We start from the raw sequence: 15,159 nt of genomic DNA, 5'->3' as shown, positions 1-15,159 counted from the left end.
ATTGCCTAATACATTGTCTGATAGAGTTACAAAAATAAATAATGTGATACGTCACCGTTCTTGGATTTTTTGGTAAAGGTTACCCTTCACACTTTGGCCAATTTATAACATCACCTGTTATACATGAACAAAGGCTTTTCACAGACAGACGACATGGCGTTGTTCTCTCCTTCCCAATTTCATTAAAAGAAACGACATGACATTGGGCAAAAAAATAAAAAAAAAGATGACCAAGACGACATCGGAGTAGCAGCACCAGCATGACCAAGAAGCTCACTCACTTCGAACTGCAACTCGCCATGGAACTCGACCTCGACTCGTTCCTCAACTCACACGTTTCCCTCTCCGACGAAGACGACGACGTCCCCCACCGCACGATCGACGAAATCCTCAACAACACGGATTCGTCCGCCTCATCTTCCCCGCCCTCCTCCACTATCCACCGCCTCAATTCCGACACCAAACCACCGGAACCGCCAAAATACGCCGTATTAGTCCACGTTGTTAAACCCGAGGATGAAAGGGCGGTCCGAATGAGGCCCTATTTGTACAGTCCGGTCAAGTCCGGGGATTTAGCGGACGATCCGGCCGGGAGGGTTTCCAAGCCGTCTCCATGGTTTCTCGGAGGCATGAGAACAAATGCGAAGCCCGGGGGTGGCCCTGGCTGCTGCTGCGGCGGCCTCGAGGTTGATGCCGACTCCGCACGCCACCGCCGAGGAGCGCCGGTAGTGGAGTTATCCAGAAGGTTCTTGAAAGTTCGGAACCGGATGACAACTCCGAGGTGAGTTCTAATTCTAATGGTGATACGAATGCAATTGGTTCGGAAGTGATTAGGACCAATTCGAAGGAATTACAAGTGGATTTTGGCGGTGAATTGTTGAGAAATGGCGGGGTATTGAAGAGCAAAAACGAGTTGGAGCAGGCTTCTCAAGTTGATGAAACGAGTGCTGGGAATGCTGTGGAAGAAGAGAAGAATGTAAGTAGTTCTTATGAGAATTTGACAAATTTAGATGCAAATGATGTTAAAGATACGGAATTTAGTAAGAATGTTGAGGTGGTAGAGGAATGTAAACAAGAAATTCAAGACTTAGATGATAATAGTCCTTGTTCGAAAGAGAGTGATACCGAGGATAATGAAGGCTGCGGTGATGGCAAGGATGATGGTGGTGGTGGTAAGGAGTCTAAGGATAACAATGGCAACATTGGTAACGGTAGCGGTATTGATGATGACGATGAATTGGGAAGTTCAATCACTCAACTGGTGGAGGAGAGAATTGGGGAATTGGAGAGCAGGTGGATAAGTAAAAAAGCTGAGAAGAAGTTGCGGAAGCCACTCAAAACCGCTGAAGAGTTAAAGAAGAAGCAAGCTTCTACTGCTTTGCATTGGGAAGAGGGTGCTGCCGCTCAACCCAGGCGGCTTGAGGGTGTTCGGAGAGGCTCCACCACATTAGGATACTTCAATGTCGATGCTAACAATCCCATTACTCGGACCCTTTCATCTCTGGCGTTAAGGCGTGATCATGGCTCACCGCAAGTCTTTGCGGTTCACAGTAATTACATTGCAATAGGAATGGCAAGAGGGTCTACACTTGTTATTCCTAGTAAGTACTCTGCTCATAATGCTGACAGCATGGATGCGAAGGTTAGCTTTCATTCCTTTACTTAGTTTTAACTGCCACTAATATAGATATAGAGGAATTCATGTTAACAAACTATGGTATATATGTACCAGATGCTAATTCTTGGGTTGCAAAGGAGAACGGTCTTATGCTGCTGTAACTTCTATGTGCTTCAATCAACAAGGGGACTTGCTCTTAGCTGGTTATGCTGATGGTCACATTACAGTTTGGGACATGCAGAGGGCATCGGCTGCCAAAGTAATTACTGGAAAACATACAGCTCCAGTTGTACATACGTTGTTTTTGGGGCAGGATTCTCAGGTTACACGTCAATTTAAGGCAGTTACTGGTGATGGTAAGGGTCTGGTACTGTGACATTCTTCCTCGGTGGTTCTCCTGCTTAATAGGTTCTCGATTAAAACACAGGTAAAAAAATTTCATTGGTGGCATTATGTTTAAAAATGCTTGCTTCGCGGTTGATGTGTGAATCTATGATCTTCTACAATGTAACTCTATCAAACTTCCTGTGCATGTTGATTGGAACAGTGCCTTCTTGATGACAAAATACAGGCACAGTGCTGTCAGCTTCACCACTCCTTTTTTATGAATTCAGTGGAGGGGCTTTACTGTCTTCTCAGGGTAGTGGGGCGGTTTCAGGCAGCAGTATTGGTGGTATGATGGGGGGTGTGGTTGGTGGAGATGCAGGTTGGAAACTCTTCAATGAGGGATCTTCTTTGGTGGAAGAAGGTGCGGTCGTGTTTGTCACCCATCACACTGTTCTGGTGGTATGAAGTCCTCAGATGATAGCGTCAATTCCATGTACCTTTTGGTTTGGGATTATTACCTATTTACAAAAAGTTTATTATTATTTTTTTTGTTTTTTTTGTTTTTAAGTGTGCTAGTGCCATGTGTCTTTGTTGTAGGTAAGACTAACTGCCACTTTGGAAGTGTTTGCACGCCTTTCCAAACCTGATGGGGTTCAGGAGGGTTCCATGCCTTGTACTTCTTGGAAATGTTCAATACAATCACACGGTTCACCTGCTACTAGCGGTAAGGATTGACTTTATTTGTTAAGTTTCCTGTTGATGGCTTCCTAAGATGAGGTTTTTCATTATTGGTTGAAAATATGCCTGCTGAAGCAGTTGAAAGAGTTTCGTTACTAGCACTTGCTTGGGATCGAAAAGTTCAGGCGGCAAAGTTGGTCAAATCAGAGCTGAGAGTATGGGAAATGGTCTCTTGAAAGTGCAGCCATAGGTGTGGCTTGGCTGGATGATCAGGTATGCACCTGTTTATTTGTTTTCTGTCGTGCTGAATTTATGTTTATTATTTTAACTGAAGAAATTTATGTTTCTCTGCCTATGAAGAGTTCTGTACACGGTTAAGAGTCAAGTTTACATCACGTAAGAATGAGCTTAATTTGAAGTTTTTGTGGCTTCAGATGCTGGTGGTTCTCGCGGTGACTGGACAACTTTGTTTGTTTGCAAAGGATGGAACTGTGATTCACCAAACAAGTTTTTCTGTTGACGGTTTTGGAGGGGATGATCTCATTGCGTATCATACTCACTTCATTAATATATTTGGAAATCCTGAAAATGCTTATCACAATTATGTAGCTGTAAGTGGAGCTTCGGTATATGTACTTGGACCAATGCATCTTATTGTTTCCCAACTTCTCCCTTGGAAAGAATGATGTCAGGTTTTACAGGGAGCAGGTGATTGGATGGGTGCCTTGAACATGGCAATGACAATTTACAACAGTCAAGCTCATGGTGTTATTGACCTTCCTAGAACTCTGGTTGCTGTACAGGAGGCCATAATGTCCTACCTGGTTGAGTTGATTTTGTCATATGTAGAGGAAGTATTTTCATATATTTCAGTAGCATTCTGCAACCAAATTGGAAAAATGGATCAACCTGATGGTTTAAAAAACAAAAGCAGTTCTATGCACTCTGAAATAAAAGAGCAATACACCCGTGTTGGTGGAGTTGCAGTTGAATTCTGTGTCCATATCAGAAGGACTGACATACATTTTGATGAAATCTTCTCTAAGCTTGTAGCTGTTCAACAAAGAGGTATTCTCAATTCTGTTTATTTTTTCGTTTATGGTTTTGTAAACTCCATCCACTTTAAGCCGAAGTTTGGCTATCTGGATTACATATTATTCTATTGAAATGAAACAAAAAGAGAAGCATTCTTTGGCTTTCATATAGTTAGGAAGAGGGAAAGTCCATTTTACCAACCATGCATGGTTGAGTCAGAATGGCTTTTTATAATGTGCAACTGTGCTGCATCAACGAAACAGAGAATACACTTACCATCTCAAATTATCTTACCATAACTCATAACTAGTGTCATGCTCAAACTGGAGTGAATAACATATTTTCTTCTTTTGAAAGGGGATTAAGTGAATAATTTATATCCTGCATTATAGGCTTGAAATATTTCTTATTTAGAATAAATATATTGAAAGTATTTCAGAACCAAGCTTTTCAACTTTCATCATGATTTGAGGTTACTGGATTAATACTTTGACATATTATAGAACAAAGCAATTAAGTTCAACGTATGGTGTATCTTTTTTGGCTTGTCTGGGCTGCAGTTTTGCAGCATTTGAAGTATATGCATTATTTGATAGCTTGAAGCTACATGCATATATCATTTTCCTCCACCAGTGCATGTTACCAATCAATTTTCTTTATAAATGTTATTAGACACATTTTTGGAGCTGTTGCAGCCTTATATATTGGAGGACATGCTTGGTTCTCTTCCACCTGAGGTAATGCATAGTGTTCAAGTATTTTAGCTGTATTGGCAGGTATGTTATACATAATAATGTTATTTCGTTCTCCCTTTTCCTCAGGATCATGCAAGCACTGGTAGAGTATTATAGCCGCAAAGGGTGGTTACAGCGTGTTGAACAGTGTGTCCTTCACATGGATATTTCATCCTTGAATTTCATTCAGGTCTGTGCCTCTCAGATTGTTGCTTATAATTTTTCATGTTGCTGTAATTTGTTTGTCATAATTTCCACCTGGACTCGCACATTATTTGTTATGTTTTATTGTAGGTTGTTAGGTTAAGCAGAGAGCACGGACTGTATAGTGCTCTGGTGTATCTCTTCAATAAAGGATTGGATGATTTCGGGTCACCCTTAGAGGAGCTGTTGGTGGTCTTGCGAAATAGTCAAGGAGAAGGTGCTACCACCCTTGGGTATGAATATCTTGATATTGTCCTTTGTGTGTTCTACTTGAGTTTAAAAAGGCTTATATGTGGTTTATCTTGCTACTTTAGTTGCTTCTCCTTTCATCCTGCATCATCTTTACCCCTAATTATTATAATCTTACTGAAAGCATATAATTAGTTGTTTTCCACATTGTTTTCATGTTACTTATTGGTTGTATGTTGTTAGTTTTCCATTAGCCTTTTAAGTGGTTTTATTGTATGTTGTTCTTGTTTACAGGTACAGGATGTTAGTTTATTTGAAGACTGCTTTTCAGGCCTTGCTTTTCCACCAGGTATGGACTTAAACTTATTAGTTGTTCAATTGGAATATTGCAGGATTCTATCCATCTGTGTGATAATCCCATCTGTTACTACAAATGGATTTGTGATCTTGAAATAGGTAATTCATAGAAAAGGAGAATAATCTTACCAAATACGTATGAAGCGATCAAAGGAAGACTAGCATTCTTTTCTACTTGAATATATTTTTTACTTACTTGTAGCTTCGTTTATTCCTGGATTTCGCATGGACTAATCTGATTAACAAAGTTTGCACTAATTATCTGTGGTTTCAGGACAGGGATCAATTCCTCCCTTGTGCTTGCCATCTCTGAGAACAGAACTTCTGCAATATTTGTTGGAGGGATCTGATACCCCTAATTCAAGAGCAGTCTCAAGTGTATTGCCTGGAGGAGAATATATTAACCTGTATCTTCTGTTAGATCTAGACACTGAAGCTACTTTAGACGTTCTGAGATGTGCTTTCGTAGAAGATGAAATCTCAAAACCTGACCTTTCTCCTCATGATTCAGCTAATGCTAATATGGAGCTGCAGGATGGGAACAATTTAATGGCTCAAAATCAGAATTCAATGGTTCAGAATACAGGAGATACGCTCATTCACATTATTAGTAAGGAAAGTTCTCAAACAGATGGATCTCCCGATGACACTGGATCAGTAGTAGAGTGGCCTTCAAAGAAAGACATAGATCATCTATTTGAGTTTATTTCATACCATGTTGCATGTGGAAGAGCCACTGTCTCGAAAAGTATATCGTCTCAAATTTTGGAGTACTTGACCTCGGATGTTAACTTTCCACCATGTGTTTCCAGAGATGGCACAACCTCAAAAAGAAGAGAGAAGCAGGTTTTGGGACTTCTTGAGGTGGTGCCTGAGACTGATTGGGATTCATCTTATGTGTTACAGCAATGCGAAAAGGCGCGATTTTACCAGGTATATTTACCAATACCATACAATGTTGGCTCATAATTCATTCAGTTTAAGATTACTTACTACAAGGTCCCTTGGCATCTTTGAGGTTTGTGGCCTAATTCATGCTAGCGGACATCAGTATCTTGCTGCTCTGGATTGCTATATGAAAGGTGTAGAAGAACCCATTCATGCCTTCTCCTTTATCAACAAAACATTATTACAGCTGACTGACAAGGAATGCGCTGCTTTTCAATCAGAAGTAATTTCTCGAATTCCAGAGCTTTTTTACTCAAACAGGTTATCCCTTAGTTATCTTGAACTTTTTCTTTTATTTTTCCTCTGTCACATATTACATCATATGTAGATTGTCTTCTCCAGTGAAAGCTTCCTTACTGATTATCTACCTCAATTTTTTTTTATCCAATGCAGAGAGAGCACATTCTTCTTGGTTATCGATCATTTTACTATTGAAGAAGGTTCTCATATACTCTCTAAACTTCGTTCCCATCCAAAAAGTCTGTTCCTTTACTTAAAAACAGTGATTGAGGTCCACTTATCTGGCACACTCGACTTTTCAAGTTTAAGAAGAGATGATCATGTGAGGGATAAGGATCAGTCGAAAGCAGTTGAGGCTTATCTGGAAAGGATCTCTGATTTCCCAAAGCTTTTGCATAGTAATCCTGTTAATGTGACTGATGATATGATTGAACTGTATCTGGAGGTGAGTAGTTTGTAGAATTACATCTTATCTTTTCTTTATTTCGATTTTTGTTGAATGATCAAGTGGTCAGTTGAATATCTTCCTTCGAGGGTAATGTTCTTATTGTGTAAGTATATATATTTTTTGCCAAATTTTGAATGTGGGCTTTAATGAGTTGAGTGATTGTGTTTCATTGCCACCTGGTTTCTGTACCATAAAGCTTGTCTTAGTCATTGCCCTCTTAATGCTTCGCTTTTACTTTGCAGCTGTTATGTCAGTACGAGCGCAATTCAGTTCTCAAATTCCTAGAGACATTCGATAGCTATCGCGTGGAACACTGTTTACGCCTGTGCCAGAAATATGGGATAACAGATGCTGCATCTTTCCTGTTGGAAAGGGTTGGTGATGTCGGCAGTGCTCTTTTACTTACACTTTCTACCATCGGTGACAAATTTATCAAGCTTGATTCTGCTGTGGTAAGTCTGGTGTCAAGTAATTCTGCTCGTACTGAGCATTTCAGCAATGCTTTAAAATTGGAGGAGGTCCGTAATATCATATTTTATTTTAACCATAGCATTTCACAAGATCATCTTTTCTTAACTATAGATTCACTGGACAGTTTATTTATTATTTGTAATTTTACTACAGGTGAACGACATTAACAGTATATTGCATGCCTGTATTGGGCTATGCCAAAGGAACACCCATCGCTTAAATCCTGATGAATCAGAGGCACTCTGGTTTAGATTACTTGACTCGTAAGTCCAAAACCAATTTTTCAAATTTTCTTATCAAGTTTTCCATGAGCACGATTATCTGGCTATTATACAGTCATAGGTTTCAGCGTTTTTTCTTTCCTTGATTGACATGATTATATGAAAAGCTAAAATATGCATGATATATAATGGAGTTATTCTTGTTCAATTATCCCTTAAACGAGATGCGATGCTCTTTATGATTTGTTTAGGACGATCAATGAAGAAATTTTGTATTCTAAAAAAGTACAAGTTCATGGATTGTTGAAGACTAATCAACGCTGAAATTTGGAACAGTATCTAAAGGAGATGTTAAAACGATGGTAGCCGAGTCATTGGACTCAGAAGAGGATGAGGTGGCTTTAATAATCAAGTGGAGAATCTCAAATCTCCATAAAGGTTTCCATATCTTGAGAAAACTGTTCTCTCAGTTCATCAAGGAGATTGTTGAGGGCATGATAGGATGTGTTCGTCTTCCAACTATCATGTCCAAACTCCGTTCTGATAATGGCAGCCAGGAGTTTGGTGATTTTAAATTCACAATATTGGGGATGCTTAGCACGTATGGCTTCGAAAGAAGAATTCTGGTATACCACCTCTTTTATCTCTTTTATGCTAGTCATGTTGCATGATGTGGTCTGGTTTGGTACTGAGGTGATTCTGAAAAAAGCTGGTATAAAAAAAAACTGGGAGCTGTTTTTGTGTTTGGTAAACATTCAGCTTCAGCTTTTTTTCACAGTTTTGGGTGAAAAAAAGCCAAAAACAAGAAGCTGCAAAACCCAGCTTAGAAAAACCAGCTTTTTTTCACATCTATTTTACATAAAAGTTTACCAAACACTATAATACTGCTTATTTTTTTCAAAAACACTTTTACAAAAAAGTTTTACCAAACACTCTGCTGCTTTATTTCACATCTACTTATTCTCACAGCACAGCAGAAGCAGCTTTCTTTCAAAGCACAGCAATACCAAACCAGCCCGTATTCTCGTATAACTTGTTTAAGGGAATCGTGTTGCTAAAGCGTCCAATATACTTGTTCCTCTTTGTTCTCTTTCATTGATTTGAAATTGTTTACTCTGGTATGTAGGATACTGCCAAGTCCCTGATAGAAGATGATACATTCTACACTATGAGCATACTCAAGAAAGGGTCCTCCCATGGGTACGCCCCTCGGAGTCAGATATGTTGTTCTACACTATGAGCATACTCAATAAGAATCAAAATGATTTCAATTCTTATTCCCTGTACGGAACTGGTGCTCGGAAGTAATTATCCAAGTTGCAATCGAAGCGGCTCGTGTGACCAACAAGTTTGCTACTTGAGTTTTAAAGCTTAGAACACAAAAAATTAGTAACTTACAAACGCAAAAGAAAGGTTACAAATCAACTTGTTGAAAATTAATCCAAACAAAGTTCACAACTTGCTGACTCACGAAATGAGAGGCGGTGTAAATGCAAATTCAACAAGACAGAAAAGGATTCACGTAAAACTCTAGGGTCGCAGTAGTAGCCCGCTGTCACTCATCATCGTCTGAGCTTCCATCTTCAGTACTATAATCGCTATCATCGTCTGGATCCAGAATATCCAGCTCAACATGCTGAACCTGTATTGTCGCTGGTGGTTTATGTACTCCTGGATGAGCATTAGGTCGTATTTGTTGCTCCTCGGCCCTAGGAACTGGAAGAGATTCAAATGGGGGAAGAGGCACTGGGTCCCCTGGCTTCCATCCAGGTGGGGGCACAGGAAATTCGGTTGGCAATTCCACAGGCATCCCTGGTTTCCAACCTGACGGGACTGTGATGTTGGGAGGAAGCAAACCTTGGAGTGCACCCAGGTTGGGAAGTTGATTAGATTCTGTTTGTTCAGGAGGCGGGGGCTCCAATATTGCCTGCATCGTTTCCTCCTTCCCCTCGACTGTTTTAGGTAGGCCCACATCAAGGTTTGCAAAAGCATACAGCTGAGAAGCACGCATTTGCTCGTCCTGTGGAGCAGGTGGGAGTGCCCCACGAAGAGGAGCTTGTCCCGCCCCAAACTCTGGTGGTGCAAAGGTTGTGTAGCTTATCCGGTGGGCATACGACAGTATATCTGACAAATTCAACTGAGATGAAACTGTAGTGGTGGCACACGAAGAATCATCATCTGCACCGTCCTCCTGTTTTGTCCGTTTGGGGCGGGTAAAATCAGAGTAATCATCAACAAGATTATCAAGAACCTGCTCAACATCCCTGAGTTTCTTGGAAAAGGAAAGAAGCGCAGCATCCTTGGCCTTCACTTCGCGTGCAATTTTCAGCTTGGCGTCCTGAAGATCAAGAATTTCTTGGAGTTCAGCAACAGCCTCAAAGAGTTGGGTTTGAAGGGCAGTGAACTGGGAGAGGATCTCTTTGGTGGAGGAAGGAGAAGATTCAAGTGCAGTTGAGGGAAGTGACTGAGTTTGGGAAGAAAGAAAAGTCGGGAAGGTCCCCCGAAATGCATTGAGCCAAAGTGACCGATTGGGAGAGACTTCAAAGAGTTTAGAGGCAAGGGAGGCCATTTGGACAAGAATGGATTGAGCCCTAGGGAGCGGTGGAAGGAGAGAGATAAGGGTTGGGGAGAGATTGGGTTGCTGCTGTGAAGGGACTTTTGGAGGCGTAGGGTTCTGAAGAGAGGGCGATGTGGGATTTGTTAGGCCTAACCTAGCGGGGGATTGAACAATTTGGGATTGCAGCATTTTGTGATTCACTCGATTCTTCAAACATCCTACCAACAAGAAATTGAAGAAATTAAATACTTGATGATAAAAAATAAAAAAATAAAACTCGTAGCAGAAACTGAAACTAATTAAAAGAAAAAATGACTCTTACCAACAGATTCAGAAACAAGAATAGCGAGCTAGCGGCTAAGGCGTTAAGGAGCCCCAATGTTGGATTGCTACAGAGCTTCCCCTTCCCCTTGTTTTCAGCTCTTCATAAGCTGCAAAATCCAAGAGTTCAAATTCTTCAAAAATCGACCGAATAATCTTTCGGGATATTTCCCAATTCAAGCGCTCAGTTTAAGAATTATTGCTCCAATAAATTTGGGGTTGGTAATATTGTTCTCATTGTCATTCTGTACACATAATATCAATTCTGGACAAAAAAAAAAAAGACAAAAAAAGAAAAAAAAAATTAACAACGAGGCATGGAAGAAGCAGAAAATTACAACAAAAATCTGAACCTAAAACCAAAATTTCCTCCGTAACAACGTTGAATTGAATGCATTGCTTAACCTGCTAATCTAAAATTAACCCCAGAGAAAACTGGAACAATTAAAGGATGCCACAATCATATAAAATTATAAATTTGGTAAAATTTTCTTGATAAACCCTAAAACCCAAAATTATAGAAATCCCCATTCAGACAAAATCAAAGCTAACCTACGACTTTCATCATAAGTCAAACACAATAATAATTCGGAGAAAGATCAACAGCTCAATCAGCTAACGATGAAGAACCACTGAATGAGAGAGAGAGAGAGAGAGAGAGAGGGAGAAGCTGACCTTCGCCCGGTTTAGTGACAGAGCGAATGAAATCGGAAGCGGAGCGAATGCTGCAACGACTAGAAGAAGGGGACCCATATGGAATTGCGGGTGGGCCGAATCGGATATGGGCTTGGAGCGGATTTGAAGGGCCCAGCTTTATATTGACGTAAAAAATGAAGAAAAAAAAAAACAGGTGCAAAAAAGGGCCCAACCGGGTTCGAACCGGTGACCTCTTGATCTGCAGTCAAATGCTCTACCACTGAGCTATGGACCCGTTTCTGCTTATGTCCTCACGTTTTGAATATACCACAACAACAAAGTCTTATTCTGCTTACTAAGAATAATTAAAATTCTAAAACGTCATTCCATTCGGTTGTAAATAATTTATAACTAACCAAAATTTCGAAATTAGAAAAAGGATTTTGGTTTTGCAGTTCTCATCCAATAACACGTTGGAACTCATCTTTGTCCACATGGTCACTAGATTTGGATCACGACAAAATAATGCAACATACACGGACAAAAGCTGTCTTCTACTATATTCTTTTGTATTTTGTATTTTTGGTTTCAATATAACTTATGAATGAAGAGAGTCTCCCTATAGCATTCTTCAACAAACAAAATTGCTAACAAAATATGATTTATTGTTTGTTAAAGTCAATAGTGATGAAAGTTAGTAATTCTATCTTAGATTTTGTTTGAAAGTGCTTTTAAAATAACTGAAATTACTTCTAAACGAGCCGGTACTTATTGAGATTAATTAAGTCAAACTCAAATTTATTATCTCACTATCACACGGATTGACAAAAATCAATGCGAATGGTGGTCATTCCACATATTGCGGTGAAGACACATTTGGTTCTTTTTTTTTTGGTAAGAATCAAAGCAATAGCAACAATTCATTAACAGAAAAACGTAATTACAAAAATTACAAAGAGGAGTACGAACATGATTACAACGGGGTTTATTACATTGCTTGTTTTGCGTTTACTCTCTATATCAAAGAATTTGTCATTTACGTTATGCTCGAAATCAGAGACCTATATATCTTGCAATTGTTATTTGTAAACCCATGAATAAAAATGATACACATTAATAACAACTTTATTCATTATAAATAAACATGCCCAAAATTTATACAAATATATTCATAGAAATTTTGAAAGCGATAAAGTTGTGGAAGCGGGAAGATTTCTAACCCTATTTTGTTGTCTGATATAATTTAACCGTTCGATGAGAGTTTGAGCATATTGTCATTAGCCTAAAAGAAGCTCGAGCATTGCTTGATGAGCTTCTAAAGAAGTGGAGCATCACTCGAGGGACCTCTAGAGAAGTCAAGCATTGCTCGAGAGAGCCTCAAAAAGCTTACTATAGTATTCAACTTATTATAAATATATGTCGTCCACCCATGTAAGTTGAACATAAAACCTCCCCCAACCTAATCAAGCGCAAACTAACTAGCTATGTGCGTTGGATCAAAATGATACAGGCATAATGGTTAATGAAAGATGGTGTTATCACTCATTTTCACTTTTCACACACATCTCTCAATATTCACTATTTTCACATCCCTTGATATTTATCCGTTAGATTGATGAGTCGAAAAAAAATTAAATGACATAAATTATCAACGGAGTATGTAGAAAGAGAAGCCAAGTGTCACGAGAAAATAGACATGGAGGACAAGAATTCCTATCGGAGATTACGAGGTAAAAGGGCCTCAAAACTCCCGAACATTATGAAAGCTTGTATTAAAACAAGCAAATTGAAGAACTCCCAAGTGGTTGGTTGAGTTGTTGGCTTAGCTTTCCCATTTCGGTTATTTCCAAGCCTCCTCCCTTTGTTTTCTCCGCCCCTTGTTCTCCTCTTATACTCTCTCCCTCAATCCCCCATCATTCCATCCTCCCCCCTCCTTACTTTCTCTCTCCTCAAAATTTCTCACTTGCCAGACAGACGGAAGCAGTGAAAGCAGGGGGCAGCGATGTCCTTCTCGTCCGCCACCAACTTGGCCCAGCCTCTCCAGCTCAATACCACCGCCAGCACCCCCAGATCCAATGACAAGCCCTCCCTGCTGCTCCCCACCAAGGCATCCTCTTTTCTCGGATCTACCCGCAAGCTCCGACCCGCTTCCCTCTCCCACTCCAATGCCCACCGCCGATCCGCCGTCGTTGCCGTCTCCGAAGCTGTCAAGGAGAAGAAGGTCCAGGCTTCTTCCAATCTGGTAATGCTTTTGTCCTGAAATTTCGTTGCTTGATTGGGTTTTTTGGGTTTGTTTTGTTTTTCTCATGCATGGTAATCCAGTGGAAGGATTAGAGATTTGGGTTTTCAATTGTGTTAATCTTGGGTTTGTCAGTACTGGGTGGCTGAGTTTTACGATCAAATTTACTTAAATCAATTGTAATTTAAGTTGTTTGATCCAAAAATTGAAAACCCAGAACAGATAAATCCAAGGCTTCCAACTTTCAATTTTGTTTATGGGTGGATTTGAATCAATTGATTCAATTTGATTTGTCTCGTATGTTTAAGTTCATGCAACGTCATCGTATCAGTGCAATTTAAGTTTAAAAAAGATGTAGAAGTACGCATCTGAGCTTTGTTTTTCGAGTTTTCTAATGAAATGGATACCGTCTAAGACTTTATGGTTTTTCTATCTTGGTGCATTTAGCTGATTACGAAGGAGGAAAGTTTGGAGCTGTATGAAGACATGGTATTGGGTAGATCTTTCGAGGACATGTGTGCTCAGATGTATTACAGAGGCAAAATGTTTGGGTTCGTTCACCTTTACAATGGCCAAGAAGCTGTCTCAACTGGGTTTATCAAGCTTACCAAGAAGGAGGATTCTGTGGTGAGCACATACCGTGATCACGTACACTCTTTGAGTAAGGGTGTCCCTGCTCGTGAGGTGATGAGTGAGCTCTTTGGAAAGGCTACTGGTTGCTGCCGAGGCCAGGGTGGTTCTATGCACATGTTTTCGAAAGAGTATAATGTACTCGGTGGGTTTGCATTTATTGGTGAAGGGATCCCAGTGGCAACAGGTGCAGCATTCTCCTCTAAGTACCGGAGGGAAGTGATGAAACAGGCAGACTGTGATCATGTAACATTGGCATTTTTCGGAGATGGAACTGCTAATAATGGCCAGTTCTTTGAGTGTTTGAACATGGCAGCATTGTGGAAATTGCCAATTATTTTTGTTGTGGAGAACAATTTGTGGGCTATTGGTATGTCACATTTGAGGGCTACTTCTGATCCCGAAATTTGGAAGAAGGGGCCTGCATTCGGTATGCCGGGTGTTCATGTGGATGGGATGGATGTGTTGAAGGTGAGGGAGGTGGCAAAGGAGGCTATTGGAAGGGCCAGGAGAGGAGAAGGGCCAACTTTGGTGGAATGTGAAACATACAGATTCAGAGGACACTCATTGGCTGATCCCGATGAGCTTCGTGACCCTGGTGAGTATTTGAATTATGTCTTTCTTCTTGCACATTTTAGGAGCTAAAATCCATCCCAAACTATCATTGTTTGGTTCCACGAATTTATTGTCATTAACCATTATGTTCTGTTCCATTTTGGCAGCTGAGAAGGCACACTACGCTGCCAGAGACCCCATCACAGCCCTCAAGAAATACATACTTGAGAACAATTTGGCGATTGAACAAGACTTGAAGGCCATCCATAAGAAGATCGACGAGGTGGTTGAGGATGCCGTTGAGTTTGCAGATGAGAGTCCTCTTCCACCTCGCAGCCAGCTGCTCGAGAATGTGTTTGCCGATCCCAAGGGCTTTGGAATCGGGCCTGATGGCAGCTACAGATGCGAGGATCCTAAGTTCACTCAGGGCACAGCTCACGTCTAAATCTCGGCTGGTTGGAGCTGTTCCTAGGTATGCCTGCGTGGCGTTAAATTTTTAGTTACTGCTAGCAGCTACTTGTCACTTGTTATCAGCTTTTATCTACTGTAAAAGCAGGACATATGTATGTTTATCTTTTCAATTTTGTTCATGTTCTTTTAGAAAAATTCGATTGTTTCTGTTTCTGTATTGGCAAGCAAAACCCTGTAGTGATGATGTTGGTTCTCTGTTTCCAATTTTATTACATCTACACATATTTTCAAAATTTTGCATTGGTTGGATCCGACTCGTTTCGTGGCTCAACTCTCGACG

The 15,159-nt window shown here is 40.4% G+C and overlaps 2 protein-coding genes, 1 non-coding gene and 1 pseudogene across 3 annotated transcripts; 2 read left to right on the top strand and 2 right to left on the bottom strand.

Annotated features, from left to right (window-relative positions):
• Window positions 1-271: 271 nt before the first annotated feature.
• Window positions 272-7,391, top strand: LOC137719765 (uncharacterized; annotated as a pseudogene).
• A 1,331-nt stretch (window positions 7,392-8,722) lies between these two features.
• On the bottom strand, window positions 8,723-11,071 carry LOC137720919 (mediator of RNA polymerase II transcription subunit 4). Its single transcript, XM_068460040.1, has 3 exons — window positions 11,024-11,071; window positions 10,350-10,458; window positions 8,723-10,245 (listed from the first exon to the last, which is right to left on the bottom strand). Exon 3 carries the CDS (start codon window positions 10,214-10,216, stop codon window positions 9,026-9,028), a length of 1,191 nt encoding a protein of 396 aa, XP_068316141.1. The 5' UTR covers window positions 10,217-10,245; window positions 10,350-10,458; window positions 11,024-11,071; the 3' UTR covers window positions 8,723-9,025.
• A 136-nt stretch (window positions 11,072-11,207) lies between these two features.
• TRNAC-GCA (transfer RNA cysteine (anticodon GCA)) lies at window positions 11,208-11,279 on the bottom strand. Its single transcript has one exon. It is a non-coding gene; the product is annotated as a tRNA-Cys (tRNA).
• A 1,480-nt stretch (window positions 11,280-12,759) lies between these two features.
• LOC137720093 (pyruvate dehydrogenase E1 component subunit alpha-3, chloroplastic-like) lies at window positions 12,760-15,103 on the top strand. Its single transcript, XM_068459104.1, has 3 exons — window positions 12,760-13,226; window positions 13,671-14,451; window positions 14,576-15,103. The coding sequence occupies exons 1-3, from the start codon at window positions 12,987-12,989 to the stop codon at window positions 14,851-14,853; spliced, it is 1,299 nt and encodes a 432-aa protein (XP_068315205.1). The 5' UTR covers window positions 12,760-12,986; the 3' UTR covers window positions 14,854-15,103.
• Window positions 15,104-15,159: the final 56 nt, after the last annotated feature.

This window comes from Pyrus communis, chromosome 16 (assembly GCF_963583255.1).
Source record: "Pyrus communis chromosome 16, drPyrComm1.1, whole genome shotgun sequence".
Lineage (NCBI taxonomy): Eukaryota > Viridiplantae > Streptophyta > Magnoliopsida > Rosales > Rosaceae > Pyrus > Pyrus communis.
This window is presented reverse-complemented; position numbering and strand designations above follow the sequence as displayed.